This window comes from Pelodiscus sinensis, chromosome 1, assembly GCF_049634645.1.
Source record: "Pelodiscus sinensis isolate JC-2024 chromosome 1, ASM4963464v1, whole genome shotgun sequence".
Classification (NCBI taxonomy): Eukaryota; Metazoa; Chordata; order Testudines; family Trionychidae; genus Pelodiscus; species Pelodiscus sinensis.
Genome location: NC_134711.1, coordinates 188,022,124 through 188,043,577, shown reverse-complemented (window position 1 = coordinate 188,043,577; position 21,454 = coordinate 188,022,124). Strand labels below are relative to the sequence as shown.

General features: G+C 39.4%; 1 protein-coding gene across 8 annotated transcripts in view; it reads left to right on the top strand.

Annotated features, from left to right (window-relative positions):
• Nucleotides 1-21,454, top strand: part of BRWD1 (bromodomain and WD repeat domain containing 1) — a 134,626-nt gene that overhangs the window by 17,033 nt on the left and 96,139 nt on the right. For 7 of the 8 annotated variants that reach the window (XR_012898106.1, XR_012898105.1, XR_012898112.1 and 4 more), the window contains exons 9-17: nucleotides 3,425-3,525; nucleotides 5,202-5,272; nucleotides 8,561-8,661; nucleotides 14,367-14,407; nucleotides 16,256-16,354; nucleotides 17,363-17,513; nucleotides 18,383-18,517; nucleotides 19,322-19,450; nucleotides 20,681-20,906. Coding sequence is in view for 3 of the 8 variants with exons in the window: in XM_075911992.1 (XP_075768107.1) it covers nucleotides 3,425-3,525; nucleotides 5,202-5,272; nucleotides 8,561-8,661; nucleotides 14,367-14,407; nucleotides 16,256-16,354; nucleotides 17,363-17,513; nucleotides 18,383-18,517; nucleotides 19,322-19,450; nucleotides 20,681-20,906 (1,054 nt within the window). In the remaining 5 variants the exon portion in view is untranslated. Of the gene's footprint in view, nucleotides 1-3,424; nucleotides 3,526-5,201; nucleotides 5,273-8,560; nucleotides 8,662-10,373; nucleotides 10,653-14,366; nucleotides 14,408-16,255; nucleotides 16,355-17,362; nucleotides 17,514-18,382; nucleotides 18,518-19,321; nucleotides 19,451-20,680; nucleotides 20,907-21,454 lie in introns of those variants that run through there. The other variant, XR_012898107.1, reaches the window with a different exon arrangement.

The window sequence follows — 21,454 nt, the reverse complement described above, 5'->3', positions numbered from 1 at the left end:
AATGTGGCTCTCAAATCACAGAATTCCACTTATTTAAAAATAAACAAACTTGAAAGAAGGCACTAGTTTAGCTAAACATATAAACAAAATATTAGATAAATTGGACAAAAACCATAAGCCTGATCTCAGAACTTAGATCAACCAAGCTACAGTGCTCAAAGGTGTGGAAAAATTTCTGCTGAGCACCATACATATACCAACGTAATCTATCATGTAGACACAGGTAGGTCTACAAAAATTTTTTTTTACATTGATCCCCGTGGGCTACTGCTTTGGAAGGTAGAGTACTTCCAGTGATAGGAAAAACCCATTCTACCACTGTAGTCTGTATTTGTGCTGTGGGGTATAGCTTCCGCTGTAGCTCTGCTGTTGTTGTGCCTCCAGTGTAGACACATGACCAGGATTGTTTTTGTTATGAATCATGAAAGCTAAAGTAATAGGATGCACTAAGGCCACATTTCCACTGACTGGAGTATTGACAGTGTTACAGTTGATCCTCAGGGTCCAATTTATCGGGTCTAGTAATGACCCGCTAAATCGAATGCTGAGAGCACCCTTGTCAGCACAAGTACTTGCTGTTATGAGGAGTAAGCAAAGTCGATGGGAGCGTTTCCGCCATCGACTTCCCACTGGGGGACTACCCCTGAAAATTGGTGCAAGGTACGTTGACTCCAGCTATACAATTCACGTAGCTGGAGTTCCATATCTTGTATGTATTTTGTCTGGCAACGTAGATGTGGCTTAAGATTAGCTAATGTGTAAGTAGGACGACAGGTACCTGACTCTTAGTTGGTGATCAGAGTCCGGGGAAATTCTGCTACCCATGTGATAAGAGCCTAGACTTCATGGCTCTGTTAATGTTAATCCCATCTGACAGTGAAAGTTAGTTATTTCTTTTGTATTTTGAGACTACTTAATTTAACGGTAACATTATAACTAAGGTGGTTAACTCCAGACTTGTCCAGTGATAATTTTATAGGAAATTGTTCTGATAGGTTGGAAGGGGAGTGGCAGTTAGAGTGGCTACTAAGTGGCAAGTTATTTTATTCTTTGTGGCTTTGACATGACTGAATTTTCTTTCAAAGTGTATGTAGGGTATTGACATTTAGTAAGTTCAGTTTTTTTGATTCTAGATGCTTGAACTTAGGCTTCTAAATCCATAGGTGGGCACCTAATGAAAATTACTGTGATATTCTGACCTAACTCCTCCTCCTGCTTAAGTCAATGGAAGAACATTTTTGGTTCTTTATTAATTGAAGGATAATATTATGGTAAAATTACGTTTTATTGCAGAGAAAATACATTTATACTGTAACAACAAATACAAAACAAAAATAAAATTTAATATTTAGGGAAAACACATCTTAACTGTCTTACATCAACATGCATTTTTAAATCAGAACTTTGATATTTAATTCTTGTCACATGGTTTGAATTTTCTCAATATAGAGATAAAAATAGACAAATTTCACATTCCACTTATGTGTTAGGATGTTGTGAACATCATAGGGAAATATTTCTTTCAAATAACTATTTCTCAGGTTTAATATCAATTTACTTATCAAAATGTACCAGTATAAAGTACAAAGTATTCTAAAAATTTATATTTCAGAATTAAATTGGTCTGACAGTCTATTAAGAAAAATACCTTGTGTGCTTGAGAAACAGCAATCCACAGTTTTTGGCTTTTAAAATACCCAACCATAGGACTCATATTTTAGGAATAAACAATACACAAGTGTATTCTGTAGTAGGTAATCCACACTGTACTTTCAATATTTAATGTATTTTACTGTGAATGCAATATATTAATCATAGTCTTTAAAATTTTGCACATTTTAGGACCGAGTAATTCCACTTTTATTAAATCATAGAGCAGGTTTTAGAAAAAGTATTCAGTTTCCCACCAGGTCTGACTAGTTTGAGAGAGAAGTAGAAGGTTGTCATCCTTACCACCCACTTGTTTTACAGAAATCAGTAGACGATAAGCTCTCTTCTACCCAATTCTGTTTTTCTCCAGCACTCTGGAGTTGTGTGGGGATGTTCAGAGTAATTTGTTAATCATGTAGTCAACAAACGTTTTGTTGACTACATGATTAATCGATAAGGGTTAGCAGTGAAAGCACTGTCCCAGCTTATGCTGGGTCCCAGCATCAGCCCCTGCTGCGGGTCTACATTATTAAGAGAACGGGATGCAGGCAAGTTGGCTCAGTCCTGGCATCAACCCACAGTGGAGGTTGATGATGGGTCCCAGCGTGATCCAGGATTGAGCCAACCTGCCTGCACGGCGGCTTCCCAGTTGCCTAATAATGCAGAGCCGCAGTGAGGTTGATGCTTGGACCCGGCACAAGCCAGGACTGAGCCAACCTGCCTGCATGCTGACTCCCTGTCCCCTAATAATGCAGAGCGACAGCAGGGGCTGGAGCCTGGGACCAAGCCAGCCTGTCGGCCAGTCCACTAAATAATGTACTTGCAGACCCGGCGGGAATGAAACCGGGGTTGTGTGTAGCTGATAGCGTTAACTGATAAGCACCTTCTGATTGTTAATCGTTTAATCGACTACACTATTACATTCCTAGAGATGAGGTTCTTTTTTATTCCTGCAGAATTTGTGGTGCTTGTTAGTATTGCTTTGTCTCAGCTCTCCTTATACGTTACTTTTAAAATGCATAATGTGAGCAGGCTGGTGGATTTGTTGAGCATTTATCTTAAAATTGTGTTGAATTTTCTTGTTGGCTCTAGCTAAGCTTTGTGATTTTAATACTGCTTTTACAAAATTGCATAAGGCTTTTTGTGATGGGAAGAGTTGAAAAAGTTAACCACTATTTACGTTGCTTTTCACATCTCACGTATAGCTCTTTTTAAAGAGAGAGCCACCTGTTCAGCTTTGAATCAGTATTCTTAAAAGCATCAGTATGTAAACCTACATGTATGGAGCAAGTACCTAAAAATGGTTAGGTGATACTAGTTTGTGTATGACCTAGTTAAAACAGAATTTATAACAAATATCTGCTTAATGCAGTTTTCCTGCACTGTCTCTAGACTGCTGTTTGCTACATAGAATGAGTCACTGTCATTTTCAGTGAACTGCAGCAGTCAATAGAGATTTGTTTTTAAAAATGAGTAAACATCTCTTGTACTTGCCTTTTCTTTTCCTTTTAAATATAGTTATATCTAGAATACACAAAAACCCAACTTAAAAAAGAAATTGAAGACTCAAAACTCTGTTTTCAGGACTTACAATTTGGTTGTATTTATTAACAATTGAATTTCAACTCTTCCTGTAATTAATAATTAAAAGATTAACTAAATTATTAACAAATTCTTATCCTTACCTGTGAAATCAGGGAACATTCCAATTTAAGAAAAAAAAAGGCTAAAAACCTTGTAAACTAACATTTATTGTGTATGGTTTTAATTTTAGTTTAGTCCAATTGTCAAAGGCTCCATGCGATACATGGTTTCTACTGGTGCAGATGGAACAGTTTGCTTTTGGCAATGGGATGTAGATTCCATGAAATTCAGGTATGTCATTGGGTTGTGATTATTTTTTCAGCTGTCTTCCCTTTCTTGATAGGTGGGTAGTTTTTTGTAATGTAAATTAACTTGTTAAATATAAATAATCTTTTGATGTTTACACACAGTAAAGCTTAAAACATTTCACCACAGCTTACATAATATATTTAAGTGCCATTCGACACTGCATTCATTACAAAATTATGGTTGAGTCATTCTCGCAGAATGAATAATCCAATTTGTTAGCTTCTTACAACATCAGATATACAGCTGAAAAGGTAAAAATTGAAAGTCTTAATTCAGTATGTTAGATTTGGGTGTTTCTGCTGTAGTTTTGGACAGTCCTGTTCTGGGCGCCCTTGTTTTTGATCATCTCATGAAACTTGTGTGTGTGTGTGTGTGTGTGTGTGTGTGTGTGTGTGTGTGTGTGTGTGTGTGTGTGTGTGTGTTTAAAAAGAAGCTGCTATCATGTTCAATTAAGAATTGCCACAATTTACAGTTTTGATATGCAATTTTTTTACTAAATTAGTAATTGGGCTATTCCTAGTTCTGAGTAGGAATACCTGATCAGAATAAATCTAACATTATTCTGTGGAAGTGTTCATAATATCTAATGCAAACTCAGTTCTCAAACTTTGGGTTGTGACCCACTATGGGTCCCAACACCATTTTAATAGGATCATTAGGGCTGGTATTAGACTTGCTGGGGCCTGGGCCTCGTGGCCAAAGTCCACAACCTAAGGGCTTTGGCCTTGGTTTTGGGACTCAGGTTACAGGTCATCTGCCTGGGGCTAAAGCTGTTGGACTATGGCTTTGCCTTTCATTCTCACAACTGGGGCTTGGGCAGGTTCTGGCTTTGGTTCTGCCTCCTGGGATCATGTAGTAATTTTTGCTGTCAAAAGCAGGTCGTGGATGATGAACAAACAAGATACAATTCTTGTCTTGAGAGGTTTTTGTAAACAAAGTACACATGTTCTAAATTCATTAAGGTAATTAACATGGAAACATACAGTGCCATTTTTACAGTTATTTTTTGGGGTAGAACAGCATTTCATTTGCAGGATTATTTTTCTTAATAAACAAAGTTGCACATATAACTGACTTAAAATTTTACCTTTCCATCTCTCCCAAGTCCATGTTTCAATGTCTGTTTCATGACCATTCCAGTAAATGCTTTTCTGGTGATATGACATCACAGAATGTGAAACCACGCTTTTTAAATAGCTGTTGCGTAACTTTGGACAACTTCAATTTTTGAGTCTTTTATGTGAAGCTTTAGTATCCTGTGAAATATCATACTCCATAGGCTGAGCTTTACTCGTGGTGCAATGTCACCAACCTACTACTTGTTGGAATGTCATGGATGTGTAAATCAGATTTGCAAAGGCGAGAAAAACCAAACTATGGCGTATTCCATATAATCTCTGGTATTTGAGGTTGTGTATTCATAAATTCATTAATATATTTTTTTTTAAATCAAATGTACAGTAATTTGCCCCTGGAGAGAAACTGAGTTTACTATAATTCTGACTTCTCACAAAGAAAATATACATCGCTTTAGATCCTTGACCCTGGTAATCGTGCACGTGTTTGTGGCAATATGAACTCAGATTTCGGAAAACTGTGTTAACTTTTCATATTTACATTGCATGTCCTGATTTTTCAGCAACTTTTTTCTTTTAAAGTAATCGACCAGTGAAGTTCACAGAGAAACCCAGACCTGGAGTTCAGATGCTTTGTTCTTCTTTTAGTGTTGGTAAGTTGTATGCATGTTGAAGTTGTCCATTTTTTTTTCCCACTGATTTTACAGAAACATTGTCATTTTCAACTGTCCTACCCTTGTAATTAAACTAAACTTATGACTTCTTTCCTTACACTACAGAATCAGTTGTAAGGGTCTTCCATTCTTCTTACAAAATCTTGTTTTATAGAATCACAGAAATATTGGGCTAGAATAGATCTAGGAGTTATCTATTCCAGCCCTTCTTCCCCCCCCTCCCCCCCTCCCGCTCTGAGGCATGCCCAGACCATCCCTGACAAGCTTTTCCATTCACTTCTTAAAAACCTCCAATGACAGAGATTTCACATCCACTTTCTCTTATATTTGGGTTTTCCATAATATGTAACCTAAGTCTGCACACCTGAGTCCTTCACTTTTGTTCCCAGATCCCTGTAGTCATTGCTGTTCTGATTAGGGTTATACCTGGCAGTATTATAAATGTCAACGTGGATTAATAGCATGGGGTCACAGACAAATGCAGGCTCCAGGGAGATAGGGCATCTTCTGGGACGGCTGATCAGACCAGCAAGTAGGTAAAATTCATCTGGGAAAGAAGGGAGAAGACTTTTTTACGGAACTTGTTACAACTGGGCTTTTCAAATCAATTGGCCCCTTCCTATACTGAGCACATCAACTACTTCTGGAGCATTCCTTGTAATTAGGCAACAAGAGTTGCAATGCAGTGTAGGACTCTTACATGACATTAAAGAACGTAACTGATAAGTTGAATTGATATTTCCATGATCTCTTGCATTTTCTGTGTGTGTGTATGTGTATGCAAATGTTATATGGTATCAGTAATACTCTGAAACGTCGTTGCAGAGACAATAGGTTGGAAGAAAGTATTGTGATGGCTCTGCTGCTGCTTTTCTGTATTATGCCTGGAGTGTGATAGCTCAGCAAGGAAGGGAAGGTTCTGTAGCTGTTAAGAGGACCTGGTTGGAGAGTGCTAAAGGTAGCTGTTCAAGGGGGGGTGACTGAGCTGTGATTACTGGAGTTTGGCCCATCTTCTGGTAAGAGAAATTGGACACATGTAAATAAAATACATGGTGTTGACTTCCTATCATCTTTTCTCCAGTAACCAAAGCTGGCCCACTAGAATGCCCTGAAACACATGAACATTCTAAAGGGGCAACAGAATACAGACCGCCGTCGCTTTAAGTCCAAGATACGTTCCAAAAAACTTGGACTTATAGCGAAACAACTTAAAGCGGGGGAATTTTTGCCTGTGGCTGACTTCCATTTGTACAAATTGGTTGTTTTTTTCCTCACAATTTAAGAGCAGAGAATGGGAGGACTTATAATGCATCAGTTCTTACAAGCATCAACGACCTTAGTGTGGAACGGATGTATACTGGGGCGATTTATAATGGGGGCGCCCTGAATCTAGAATGTGTAATGTGAGTGTACTGGCTTTGTATGCACTTTGCACATAGCTTACTGTCTATATCAGTGTTTCTCAAACTGTGGGTCGCAACTTTCAGGGGGGGTCTCAGCTGGATCTCTTCCCCCCCCCCCCCCCCCCCCCCGCTTGCATTTATGTCTCCCTGGCATCTCGGGACAGTCTGGTCAATTTTCCCCTGCCACATCTGGCGGGGGTGGGGGAGAGAGGAGCGCCACAGAGTCTAGTGAAGAGGGGGCAATTGCCAGGTGCCATGCTAGGGGGGAGCCGGGCTGGGTGGGAGCGGAGCGCACACTGCTCTGGCCCACATTACCAGCAGAGACTGGGAGCTGGCCACGTGATGCGTCCCCTACAAGCTGCAAGCTGAGGCAGCTGGGGCCAGGCAGCAGAAGCAGCCACTTTAAAAGTAAGATTGCTTCTCCGTGTCTGGCTCTGCTGGGGGCTGAGGATGCCTGCCTCAGGGAGGAGAGAGTGCACGGGGATGGGGGGATGCTAGGGGGACCTGGGTCTGAGGCAAAGAGGAGTGAACTGGGATGGGGGGTGGTTAGCATATTTCAGTGACCTATTCAACAAGCTGAACACTTAATACTTCACTGCAAGATGGTAATAATACTATTCTTGAACTCTATGATAAATTGAAAGCATTTATTAGGAAAGTTGAACTGTGGCAGAGCAAAATGGAAATGTTTCCTACTTTAAAACAATTTATTGAAACAATAACACACACTAGTGAAGATGTGAATTTTTTTATTTTAAATCACCTTTCTTCTTTAAAATTTCACTTTAAGAACTATTTCTGAGATATGGATATTGAAAAATTTGATTGGATAAGGAACCCATTCAATGCTTAAACTAATAGCTGGTACACTCTCTACTACCGAGGGGGAGCAAATCATTGATATCTCTTCTGACACTGTTGAGAATTTTATTTTTAAAGCAATGTGTGTCTGAATTTTGGATCAGTGTGCAAAATAGTACAAAGAATTAAGCGAGAAGGCTATGAACGTACTGATCCTGTTTGCAACATCTTATTTGTGCAAGGCAGGGTTTTCTGCAGTTGCTGCTATAAAAAGCAAATATCGATCAAAAGTAAATGTGGAACGAGAACTGAGTGTGGCTATCTCGACAATTAAACCCAGATTTAAAAAATTATGCAACAACAAACAAGCCATCCTTCACATTAAAACAGTGATTCCAAATTTGATATTTTTTATCTTTCCAATAAAAATTTAGTTTGTCTAAAGTTATTGTCATGTTTATTTCTTGTCCAAGCCTAATCCCAGCTTTACTCATGGAGCAGTGAGGGTGGGGGGGCTCTCACAAATTCATTTAGAAGTTTAGGTGGTCGCGGTATCACAAAGTTTCAGAACCCCTGTCTTACATGCTTTGACTATGGTTATTTCGGTTCCTGCTGATTTGGTGAATTCTTTTTATAACAAAAGCAGGAGGAGGAAAAAATGTGGTGTCACTGGAATTTCCCCCCCCTTTACTCTTTGCTATAAAAACTCTGTTTAGTAGGTATTTACAGTGAAAAATATACAGTGTAATGTTCTTGTGAAGTATGGAGAAGTCTTTCTAATCTAAAAATGTAGATAATTTTAGGTGCTACTTTGTTTTAGAAAGTTTCCATTCTTATAGTTTTCTTTAATCTTTCATGCTAAAATTTAGTGATTTATACTTTTTCTTATTTAGGGATAAAAAGTATATCTTAAGAAAAATAGTTTTACCCCATATTTGCATAGTGATGGGAAAACAGTGAAGAACTTTATTTGTTAGAATTATAATTCTATCATGTTCTACCTGATATTGTAACAAATGAAAATTCTTGTGTGTCACTTTTTAATTATTGTTTGAATTTTTAGGTGGTACGTTTCTAGCAACGGGCAGTACAGATCATGTTATCAGGATGTATTTTTTTGGCTCCGAAACACCTGAAAAAATAGCCGAACTGGAAAGCCATGCTGTAAGTAAGATTGTTAAATCTGCAGGTCATCTACTTAAAGTATTTTAAGAACTGTGTTGGGGCTTCTGGCAGCATTCCTCCCCACAGATACGTCTTTAAGAGTTTACTGGCTAAAATTTTGCATACTGGTCTGAAAATCTAAGTGACAGTAACTTGAAATACTTTCATGGATTTAATAAATTGAGGGAGCATATCACAGTGTTATTTGCTTAAGTAGGTTTTACTTTTAAGTATGTTTTATACACCAAGGCCACCTTATACAGTTTTGTAAGTGTGAAATAAGGGTAAATGTTGTTTGTTCTTGTAATACTTCCAGAGCAGTATGAATGCAATTTACTAATGCACCATAAATCCAAGTACATACTTATGTCTTGTATGCTTAACATTAGAACCTAATATAAGACATAAGTGTGTACTTAATTTGTGGTGCATTAATAAATATAAGCTATATGTGCTACAATGATTATATTAATCACTTTACAGATTTAAGTTTGCAATATTGTATTCTATAATTTGAAATGTAGTGACAATTTTAAATAATCATAAATACAAATAATGGTTATTTTCAATAAATATTTCATCTTATAATGTAAATAAGGCCACTTGAGTTGCATTAGTCTGATTCCTTGTACAGTAAAAGCTCTGTTATCTTGACCTGTATCAGCTGGAAAATCCTATAAACCGGCATTTCTGGTCTTCATTGAATGTCAGATTTATAGTCCAGTTATTGAGGGGTTGGCAGTCTACCTAGCTGGCTGTGTGGCTCCCTAGAAGCAACAACATGTCACTGCTGTGCTTAGGAAGAAGAACAGTCACAGAAACTCTGTGCTACCCCAGGCCTGCCCCAAGAGCTGGTTCTGCAGTTCCCGTTGTCTGGGAATCGTGGCCAGTGGGAGCTGTGGGGGTAGCCAGTGTGCATAGCTGCCTAGCCGCACCTTCGTCTAGGAGCAGCAGGGACATGTTACGAGTTGCAGGGAATTGCAAGAGGTGAGCGCTGCCTGGATCTAGAATTTGAAACCCCTCCAGCATCCCAACCCCATGCCTTGATCCCTCACACCCATACTCCCTCCTATTCCTTCCACGTGCCTGGATAACAAAGATTTTACTGTATTTGACAGCACTGCTCCCAATGAGGCTTCCCTAGTTACTTACAACTTACTGTCTATAGCAGTATTTCTCAAAGTGGGCTGTAGGCCCACTTTGAGAGAGCTGGTAATGGGCTGCTCTGATTCATTTATATACCAGCTCCACAGCCATAGAGCCTTGCAGTTCTCCTTGGCTGCAAATGGTGGACTGCAGCCAATGGGAGCCATGAGGCTCTGTAGCTGTGGAGCTGGTAAGTAACAAACCAGAGCGGCCTGTTAGCAGCTTTATGGGCCCACTTTGAGAAACACTAGTCTATAGTGATGTTTCCCAGTTTTCTCTGTCCAATTGCTTTCACAGGTAATAACTTCCTTAATTGCTAGCTTAAGTATTTTTTAACATCTTCCATGTTTTTAAGAAATAAAAATATTTCATTTATAGACATTCTCTGGGGCTAGATTCACATTTATATTGCTTTTGAAGTGTAGAGGAGCCTTAAAGCAAGAATAAATTATATGTGCCCTTACTTCATACTTGCAGAACTGTATAAGGAGGCCTTAGTGCAGTAGTCACCAACCAGTCGACCCCCCCCCCCCCCCCCACTGCAACGAGGAGCCCGTGCTGCTGCTATAGCCTCCTGCCCCTCGCAAGCTTGGAGCCAAAGCTGGTTTCCTGTGGTGGAGGTGGGGGAGAAGTCCCGCGGCTCTGCATCAGATCCAGCTTCTCAGGAAGCGCGCATACTTTCTTGCCTTCCTTCCCCTGTGCATTGTGGAGGTGGGGGAGGGGACGGTTAAGATAGCAGTGGAGGATCTGGAGCGGCTAGATTTCTTACAGGAGCCGCACGTGTGCTTCTTCTAGCGCTGCCTGCAGATACTTCTTGAGAGATACTCATCCCTGGAGACCCACAGGTACCGGCCGACCGCTCCTGCCCCCTGGCCAGACCCCCACCACACCTTGCTCCTACCCTCTGCCCCTTGACCAGACAGTCACCAGCACCCTGCCCCCTGGCCAGAAACCTACCCCCAGCTTGCTCCTCTACCCTACTTCCCACCCAGATTCTGCACCTGCATCTGTATCCTACTCACTGGCAACTCTGTCCCACACACTGGACCCCTCATTTTTTTGCCCCACCCAAAAGCCTTAGGGCGCCCACAAAATCCTCTAACCCTGGAACTTCAGAAGAGTTAATCTGGCCTGAGGCCTTGAACTTCAGACCTATCTACCTACCCTTTCTCCCTCCCTTCTCCTCCTCTTTCCTCTTCTCCCCCCCCCCCCCCCCCAGGGCTGGAGTGCCAAGGAAGTGAGCTATCTCAGTTTGAACCATATCAGTGAGCCTTGGGGTTTTTTGAAGGGGTTGGGTTTTTTTCATCTCACTTGTGTGGTCCCCAACTGATTTTTTCTGTGCATCGGTGTCCCCCTACCCAAAATAATGTTCCCCGCCCTACCCATAAATAAAGACAATGTTGAAACATTTTGTTGGACATATTTTATTTAAAAATAAAGCCTGGCCGCCAAGCCCCCATCTGGCTGCAGCATCATAACACCCCTACACCTCCCACACACCCCATCCTTGAGCCCATCATACACCTGAACCCCTTGCCCTAAACCCCTCACATCCCCAAACTCCTGCACCCCCCACATCCCCAGTATTCTGCCACTACACTCCTGCACCATCCACACACTGCAAACCTGTGCCTTGAGCCCATCATACTCCCATCCTCACTGCCCTGAGCCTCTCACACACTCCAACCCAAACCTCTGCACACTCTTCTCCTCCCCCCCCCCCCCACAAGCCTGTGGCTTGCTTAGCACTTGACTTCAGTACCTGACCCCAGCACTCTCCAGCCTGGAGCCCCTCTCCCCGGGCCAGCTTCTCCTCCATCTCTTCCTGAATCCAAATTCCCTCCCAGAACTTGCACCTCTCATCCTTTCCCACGCCCAAATCCCTCATTCCCATCCCAGAACCCGCACCTCCTGTCTCAACCCAGTGAGAGTGAGTAAGGGCCGGGGACAGCAAGCGATGGAGAAGAGGGGAATGGAGATGGCGGGGCCTCAAGTAAGGGTTGGGGTCTTGGGGAAGAGATGGGGGTAGATTTTGGCTTGTCCTGATATTTAAAAAGTGATCTTGGGTGTAAAAAGGTTTGAGAACACTGCCTTAGTGTATGAGAATTTGGCCTCTTGTTTTTATAGACATTGTGATCTTGGGCTCTCCCATAACACAAAAAATTAGCTTCTCTCCTTTAGTTCTTGTAGATGTTTTTGCTACTTCATTTGGTAAATTGATTTAGTAGGCTTCCCCTCATCTTCTTGTAAGAACCAGATATCCACTCTGTTACAGGTACAAAAGGATTAGAGGAATGTAGACCTGCAAGTGAATGTAGACCAATTCTTATTTCTCTAATTTGTATAGTATCACTTTTTTTTATGCAAGTGTATATATGTCTGTTTGGGTAAAAGCACACAAAAGACCAGATTCCATGGGGGGAAAGACCAGTGTTTCTCAAACTGGGGCTCCTGACCCAAAAGGCAGCTGCAGCAGAGAAGTAAGGGTGGTAATATCATACCATGCCATCCTTCTATGCCATGCTGCTGGCTGGCGTTGGCAGTGCCTTCAGAGCTGGGCTCCCGGTTCAAAGCTGCCACTGGCTGCCCAGCTATGAAGGTCTCTTCGCCCCCCCCCTTCCCCCCCCAGCCAAAGTAACTTTGCAATCCCCCCACAACTCCTTGTTGAGTCAGGATCCCTTGGAAATCATTACATTAACTATTCTAAAAATCCATTTTGGTCCATTTCATAGGACCATGTATTTGGTAGGGCTCAGTACATAGGACAAAGATATTTGGGGATGGATATGTTGTGTCCTAATAGATCTTAAGACATGAAGGTGTGGCGTATATAATGTATATCACGTGATTCATAAAATAGGTTTTGAGTTTGTGGAATTTTTTTTGTCGTTCTCCTATGAAGGGTAAGGCACCTTTAACACAATGAATCCAGCTATACAGGGCATTGAGAGAAAACTGTCAAATGCGACACCTCTGCATGTTGCCTTTAAAAGCAGTTACTTTGAAGAGAAGAGAACACTTTTTTTGCCAAGTTAATCTTTGAAATGAATGTTTGAAATTGCTTAAAAATTTGGAATGTTAAAATGTGTGTCAATGTGATGCACAAGTGGTCAGAGTATAAGTGAGGACATCAAAGAAGTATGCAAATTATATTTTACCTATAGATCTGAGGTCTAAATTTGGTTATTTTTTTCTAAGACTTATTAATTACTTTTTAAATACAATCTATCTTCATCCCTTTTAGTTTTTTCAAACTAAACTTTAACTTAACTTTCTCATTTTAATTATGTGTTTTAGGAGATGATAAAAGTTGATGAATGTTAGCCAGTAGAGAAGACTTCTAAAATTCAACACATTTTTTAGCTTGGGTACAAAATCTGTTTCATCATTCATTAATAAAAATGAATAGCTATCTGCATTTCATGTGTCTGACCGGGCAAAGGGGACGGGACGGGAACTTCCTTACTACGTGCAAGATTTTGCTCTAGAAACTAGTTCCTCTCTAGAATCTAGTGCAGTGGTTTTCAAACTATTGGTCACAGCCCAGTACTGGGTTATGGAATATCAGGCACTGGGTCTCATTACTGCTAGGGGATCAAGTGACCACTAAGAGTGCCAAGACAGGAACCTGCTTGTTCTGGCATTGTAGATTGCACAGCAGACCCGGCTTCTAGGTGGGGAACAAGAGGCTGGGAGAGAATGCATAGGGCTCCACACACTGCCCCTGCCCCAAGCACTAGCTACACACTCCTATTGATTATGAACCTGCTTCTGACTGCTTCTGGGGTGCAGCATGGTCTGTGGTGCCAAGAGAGGCAGGAAGCCTGCCTTAGCACCCCTGCGGCACCACTGACTGGGAGCCCCACTCAAGGTAAGCCCTGCCTGCCCCAGCCCTGTCACACTCACCCAAAGCTGGAGTCCCCTCCTACATCCCAAAGCTCTTATCCTCAGCCCCATCCTGGAGCCCACAGTGGTCAAATTGTTGGGTTGTGAGCATCAATAATTTTCTTCAACTGGGTTAGGACAAAAAAGTTTGAAAATCACTGATCTAGAGTCCATATTTGAACTTTAACAGGATAGTGGATGTCCAAATTCAGATTCGAGTTAAATGCAGCTAGGGTTGCTAATGGGAAGTTACTTGTTGATGGATCTCTTAACATTTCAAAAGTTCATTACAAGTATGCTAGCAAGATGAGTTTAAAAATTGGACCATTCCTTTGAAAGTTGTAATTTAATATCCAAGTATTAGAAAATTCTACTAAGACCATTGTGTAGGGGATCTGCTGATCCTGAAATTATATGAACCAACCAGGATAAAAAAAATTCTGCACTGTGAAACTGTTTAATCAAAATTGTTCTGAAATGGGACAGTTTTGTGCAGTGTGTTGCAAAAAAAGAGATCATTTTCTAGGACTTGGCTGATACTTTTTTCTAATCTTGTATTATAATCTTTATAAAATGAGTTGTTAGATTTTTTTTTTTTTTTTTTTTTAAGAAAAATACATTTTTTAAATCAGGAACTTCACTTTTTTAACCTGTCCAACTTTTTTCTTTTGTAGGACAAAGTTGACAGCATTCAATTTTCAAACAGTGGTGACAGGTATGTTGTATGACTTTAGATGTAAATATATTCTTTAAATGTTTTGGCATTAAATACCTACTGTCACATTCATCTGGAGTGCTTAAGTAAGAAAATCTGGGATAGCTAAAATTTGAAAGATGGACTATATTTTGCTAGAATTCAGTGTTCATTTTAGTTTAAGCTCTGTGCTTTTGTTCCCTTAACTGTTTTAACATATCTTCCATTTGGATAAACTGATTTTTTTAATTATATGGGTAAATCTTATATTTCTAATAAGAATTACAGGCGGTCTTTTCAAAAGAACTAAACATTCACCTAACTCTGCTGCTTGCATTTCAGGCAGTGGTAAAATCCCCATTATCTTAAATGGTAACAGAGTTAACTAATGCTAATCAATTTTAAAAACCATACCCATAAATCATACAAAGCTACTGACTGTACATATATTTAAGCAAAGGACCCCATCTGGATTGTCCAGTTTGAATTAAATATTACTGGAAAGACAGACCAATATTTTAAGATTTCTGTAAGATTTTTGTTGGGGTTTTTTTGGGTGCTTTTTGTTTGCTTGTTTAAATAGCTCTCTGGTGGTTTTTTGGAGAGAGCTCCTGAACAGTGGAGGGCAAGGTGTTTGAGTTGCTAGCTTCTGCTAGTGGGGTTCCCCACAGGAGATGGCTCGTGCTTTACTGCTGCCAGAATCACCCCCTTCTTCCACCTCTCCCATACCTCCTTACTACACACATTCTTCTGTACCTGCTTCTTTTCTTCCCCCAGCTAGAAATGTGCTATATTCTACTAATGTCCTGATACATCACCCTTTCTCCTCATCTAAGCATCAGTTTCTCTGCATAATCCAGTCTTGCTGGGCATGCTTTCCATTTAGCTTGTTTATCAGCTCCACTGTTTCCTCCCCGACTCCCGGCCTTTCCATGTCAGATGCTAGGAACTCTATACTTCTGCACCCACTTGAAGAAGCCTCTCTTACTTGGATCTGAGGCTTCAGGGGAAGTAAATAGTAGGAAAAAATGTATTTAATATTATCATAACACCTTCAGGGTTCTCTAAGTGTTGGGACTGTGCAGAGACAGACAGACGTGTAGTTCCTGCTCTAGGAATTTACAGTTTTAAGAAATAAACCTATTTGGTCAAGTATGCCAGGTATTGCTGTGATACTGCACTGCTGTCTGCTCGGCTATTTTTTCCCCTAATGGCTTCAGCAAGCCACCTTAATTTCACAATATGTATTGATCAATAAGTAAAAGCAGGGTCTGGAAATAGTGATTTCTTTCATAACATTTTTGTGCCTCGTATGGTTTATTTAAAAAAAATTACAAAAAAGCGGGGCTAGATGAAAAACACATTAACTGCTATTATTATAAAATGAATGGGTATGATCTTATTATTTTAAGTGCATAAGAGAGACCAGGCTATGACTGACATACTGCTAAATGAAAAAGCTAGTATTTAAGTGTCCTGCAGTTCTCCTGATATATTTGCAACTGTAACCATAAATTGCAAACTTGGTTTTCACTAGAGGCCTGGGTATCAGTGACTAAGAATGCTTTCATAATTTATACCTTACCTGGAGGTTGCAGTTTTTCTTTCTAAATGTGGTTCTTTCAACAGTAATCCTGCCAGTTTTTAAATTTGACCTTAGGTTTTTTCTGGGGAAAGAAGTCTGAGTAGGGGTGGTTGTGGGTTTAAACATGGATTGGAAAGATAATTTGTTATGGTTATTTCATTGTGTAGGTTTTAGTTAACCTTATATTTATGTCCACAGAGCTCTGGTTGGGTGTATTTTTAAGTAGAAATACTGTAAATATCTATTTTTGTGCATTACATAACCTCTTTTACAATCATTTCAAGGTTCATAAGTGGCAGCAGAGATGGAACAGCTCATATCTGGCGTTTCCAGCAAACAGAATGGAGGAGCATCTTGTTGGATATGGCTGATAGATTACCGGGGTAGGCTCAGTGTCTTCTATTTGTGTGTTCATAGAGAGTCAGGTACTTTTAAAAATTCATTATATCTACTGGGAATCTAATCTAAAATCTGCACCTTTTAATGTATATGAGAATGTGTGATATTTTTTGATTAGTGTAGTACAGAAATTTCTCTTGTGTGTATGCCTTTTTTTTTCCAGAAGAAAAATGCCCATTCTTTATTGAAGGCAGCTGCAGCAGCAGCATCTGATTTCTTTCTAGCAATCCATGTTCCTGTCATAACTTGATTTGGTTTTAATTAGCATGGCAGTTTGATTTTTTTCCCCCAAAAAAGTATTCTCTATAGTTTTCACCAGCATATAAAGGTATCACAAATTGTTTTCAGAGTTTCAGAATGAAAATTCTGAAAATATAAATGTGCTTCTAATTTGAGAACGTCAGTTTCATATGGACTTTATTTAAAAGGAGGTAATTTGTGCACCCTATGAAAGAAATGCACTAAATTTTAGCAGTTTTAGCTTTCCCATTCCTTCTTCAGAGGCCTACATTTAGTGAATTGAAATTGCTTTATTTTATGTCTCTCCTTCTCCCCCCCCCCCCCAAATCCTTTTGATGTGTACATATAGAGACTGTGAATTAAGACACATAGCGAGAAGAGTAATTTAGAAAGAGACCTCAGGACAGATTGAGACTGAGAACCTTGGTTTCTGGTATCCCTATAGCTCATTCTGATTCTTAACTTAGTCTAATAGATTTGTTATTGAATTGTTCTGTAACAACTTATAGAAACATCCTGTTCTCAAGAAGTTTACCTGATTTAAAAAAATGAAATAGAATATCTGAGCTTCATTGAATAGTGTGGGTTTTTTTTAAATATAAATTCTTCCATGGATTGACTTTAGTGTTAATTTGTTTTGGACTCAAGAGTTTAATCCTTAGCTGAACATGTCATTTTCTTAATATTTTATATATAAATAAATGAACATTTTTCAAAGTTCATCTGATACTGATGCTGTTCTCTTTAAATAGTGACTCTTGTTCAGAAGAAGACAAATTTATGAAGCCCAAAGTAACAATGATAGCTTGGAATCAAAACGATAATTTTGTTGTTACTGCTGTGAATAATCATCTACTAAAAGTTTGGAACTCTTATACTGGACAGTTGCTTCATGATATGGTGGTATGTAATCTTATTTGCTTTTTTAAATATGCAGCATTTTACTTTGTCAGTATTAAAGGGGCATTTGCATGTTGAATTGGTCATTACATTTGATTTGTCTTTGAAGCTTGCCTCGGAATATAATGCCTGCATAGTGCTTGTTTAAAAATAAACCAAACCAAAAGCCCCATAGTTTCCCTCTCCCTGAAAAACCCCGCTCACCAAACCTGCAAAACAAAATACATCTCTGTGTGTACAAAACAATATGAAACCTGCTTTCTCTGTGAAATAGGCAAAAGCTTGAGATTTTCTTCCAATCAATATTAAATCCTATTTTTTAAATTAAGTAGGTATTTTGCCATCTTTGTTTGAATCCAGACAATGATGTGGTTCAAGAACTGTCTGTCACAAGGTGCCCTGACTAGGGATGCAAAATCCTGGATAATTAGTCAACCAGTAAAATGTTAGGTAACTAACCGTTAACCTAACGTTTAACTGGTTGACAGATTAGCGGGATCTCATGGCTCCAATCCCTCAGACGGCGGGGCTCCTGCCCCCATCCCTTATGCTGGGGCTGGAGCAGCAGCCCTCTGCCTACATCAGGCTGCTCCTTGGGGAAACTAGTTAACCATTATCCAGTAATGACCCATTCACCTCCCTAACACTGTCTCTTGCCCCCATCTACTTGTTGATTGTCACTTTCAAAACTGCATGAATGTGGTGTTCTGTTAAAATTTCTCAGATTTGTAGAGGCATTTCTAAGGGTCTGAGAGACCTTAGAAGTCTAAGATTTAGTAGAATTAGTGATTGATGCATGAATTCTGAACTTTCTAACATTAATTATAAACTTGTAATTTTTTTTGTATGCTTATATTTCCATATTAAAATAGGGTCATACAGATGAAGTATTTGTGTTGGAAACGCACCCTTTTGATTCAAGAATTATGTTATCTGCAGGCCATGATGGAAATATCTTTATATGGGATGTTACAAAAGGCATCAAAACTAAGCATTATTTTAACATGGTAAGATCAAATTGTACATTCCTCCTCCTTTGTCAGCATATGCAGTATGTTTGAGCAATTGTGATCAGTCTTACCCTTTCTATTTTTTTGTGCTTCTCAAATGGTAGTTTGACTTGATTTTGGTCTGCTGTTCTTGAGAGCCCTTATCTTTTGTAGTTCCTTGTTAAATTTAGACAGCACCACAAGGTTTAGTCTGAAAAGTAATTGGATTGTCAGTTGTGTCTAAGAATGCTACTCTTATTTAAGTAAGCTGTTGTAGTTCAAATTACAGTACATCCACAACCATAAGTAAGTCTCTTAAAATTATATTTAGATTGCAAAATCAAGAGTCAGCTATTAAATTACCTGTTAGACAGGTCCACATTTTATGTTCCTTTTTACTGATACTGAGAATAGTTTACTTATGGAAGAGACCTAGGGTGAATCTCTAAATTTCCCATACTCTCCTCTCAGCAGTGAAAAATGCACTGTTTGTAGGGGTTCATTGCTGGATAGGGCCTAAGCCTGTAATCAGATCTGCATGCTGCCTTTTTAAAGTCTGACTGACTTCAGAGAGTTTCTGTAGGAGTTAAGGGTCTTTTAGTGCATACCCAATTGCAGGATCATAGTCCTAACTATCATGTCAAGGGGAGCATTTTAAAAAAAACAAACACAATTTTCACTAACATACAGTAGGAGAAACTTGACGTTCTTTTAAAATAACGGAGTCTCTGGTAGTTTAAGTTTGGATAAGGCTGCACAATGTTGCTTGTTCCAAAAAAAAATACAATAAAACCTACCTTGAGTCTCATTTCTTCAACCTAGATTGAAGGGCAAGGACATGGTGCTGTTTTTGATTGCAAGTTTTCATCAGATGGACAACATTTTGCCTGCACAGATTCTCATGGGCATCTGTTGATATTTGGTTTTGGGTGTAGCAAGCTGTATGAAAAGGTAAGATCAGCTTTCTGTTGACAGTAGGTTTTCATAATGATGATTAGAGTAGTAAATGCATTCATATGAAAAATATACTGTATTCTTGGATATATCCGTTTCCTATCTTGACTTTTTTTTGGCTTAACCAGTTCTTTTTGTTACTAGAATGTCTGAAATGCTAGCCTATTCTAAAAAAAAGTAAACACAAATTCTGTGTTTTAAAAAAAAAAAAAAAAGACAACTCTAGTTCCACATTTATCATTAGAGTTTTTTCCAAAATATACTACGTATTGAATGTGGGAACAAAAAGTAAAAATTATTTACTTCTAGGGATGTTAGTGGGTAATAGTCGACGAACCGCATAAATTCTTAGCGGTTAGTGGACTATTCTGTCATTTCTGAGGGCGGTGCTGGCAGCCAGTCTGCTCCAGCCCCACTCCCAGGGAGCCCTCTGCCATTCCGCGAGGCAACAGCGTGGGGTGCCAGGTAGTAGCTGGTTTGAGGGGAGCCAGTTTAAAGAACAGCTCCCCTCACGGACTTGGTGCCCTAAACAGAGTTCGAACATAATCCATCTCTCTCTCTCTTCCCTTCCCCTTCCCCTTCCCCTTCCTCTTCCCCTTCCCCCCCCCCCCCCCCCCCCCGGACAGGAGCTGTTGCTGGAGCAGCCTTTATTCACTGCCAACAGAGTCTGCTTCGTGGCAGCCTCCATTGCTCCTTCCCCATCCCAGCAGCCTCTGTCCACGGGGGGAGATTGGACTCCCTATGGACAGAGGCTGCTGCCACCCCGCACTACTGCCTATATATCAGAGGCAGCAGGTTAGCAGTTAGAGAACCATATGTTTGATGGAAACATAGCAAATGTTTGCTAAATGGTAAATTAAAAATGGAAATTTGAAATGCTGTTTTAAAGTAGAGTAGAACAGCAATTTTACTTAATATAGGATTGCAGATCTTTTAATTTATTATCCTCTCAATGCTGCACTGAATATTTTTAACTGCTTGCCAATCAAAGTTCCTTCGTTTTGTATACAAAGGAATCTGATATAGTCAAAGCAACACAAATCTAGGATATCATAAGATATTTGTGTGGCTTTTTTACTTTTGACAAAAGGTCAAAAGGTCCTTTTGGTCTCTCCTATATCAATTGTTGCAATAGAAGGTAAACTTTGTATAATTGTGTTGTACGTTCAGTTTCTTTAACTTATCCTTTTTTCAAGTTGACAATGTGCAAGCTTTGTTTCTTTCCAGATTCCTGATCAGATGTTCTTCCACACTGACTATCGACCATTGATTAGAGACTCTAACAATTATGTCCTAGATGAGCAAACTCAACAGGCACCTCATCTCATGCCACCTCCATTCTTAGTAGATGTGGATGGAAACCCTCATCCAACAAAATACCAGAGATTAGTACCAGGAAGAGAGAACTGTGCAGATGAACATTTGATTCCTCAACTGGGATATATAGCAACAAGTAAGAATAGTAATTTTAACTAGGAGATCTGTCTGTCTGACCAGGCTTGAGAACCATTACAGTTTTAGAAAAAGATCGTTAGGTAAAACATAAGATTTATGTAGTGGGATTTTAATACAACTGTTATATATTGTCTTCTACCATAAATATCTACTAGATATAATATTGTCTGTCTGCTCAATCATATTTACTATAGATAAACTTTCTGATTCTGATTTACAAAGAGGATATAATCTCAGCTACTGCAAGCAGTGGTTTAGCTCAAACTGGAAAGGAATGAGTTTTTTGGAACAAAAGATTTCGTCTTTCAAGTTTCTATATTGATTATTAGTTTCCTGGTTATAGCAGCCTCAGCATGGGTAATCAAGAATAAGTAAAGAATTTTAAGGAGTGCATCATGCTTGTGGCATGTATAAAATTTTAGAATTATTGAAGCAGAATTTCTTCATCTAATTTGCTTTTATGATGTTTATACCAGGAAATGCAAATAGTAAGAAATGAAAATAGTCTTTCACACTTTTATGGTTTGTTTTTTTCATTTTCTGATT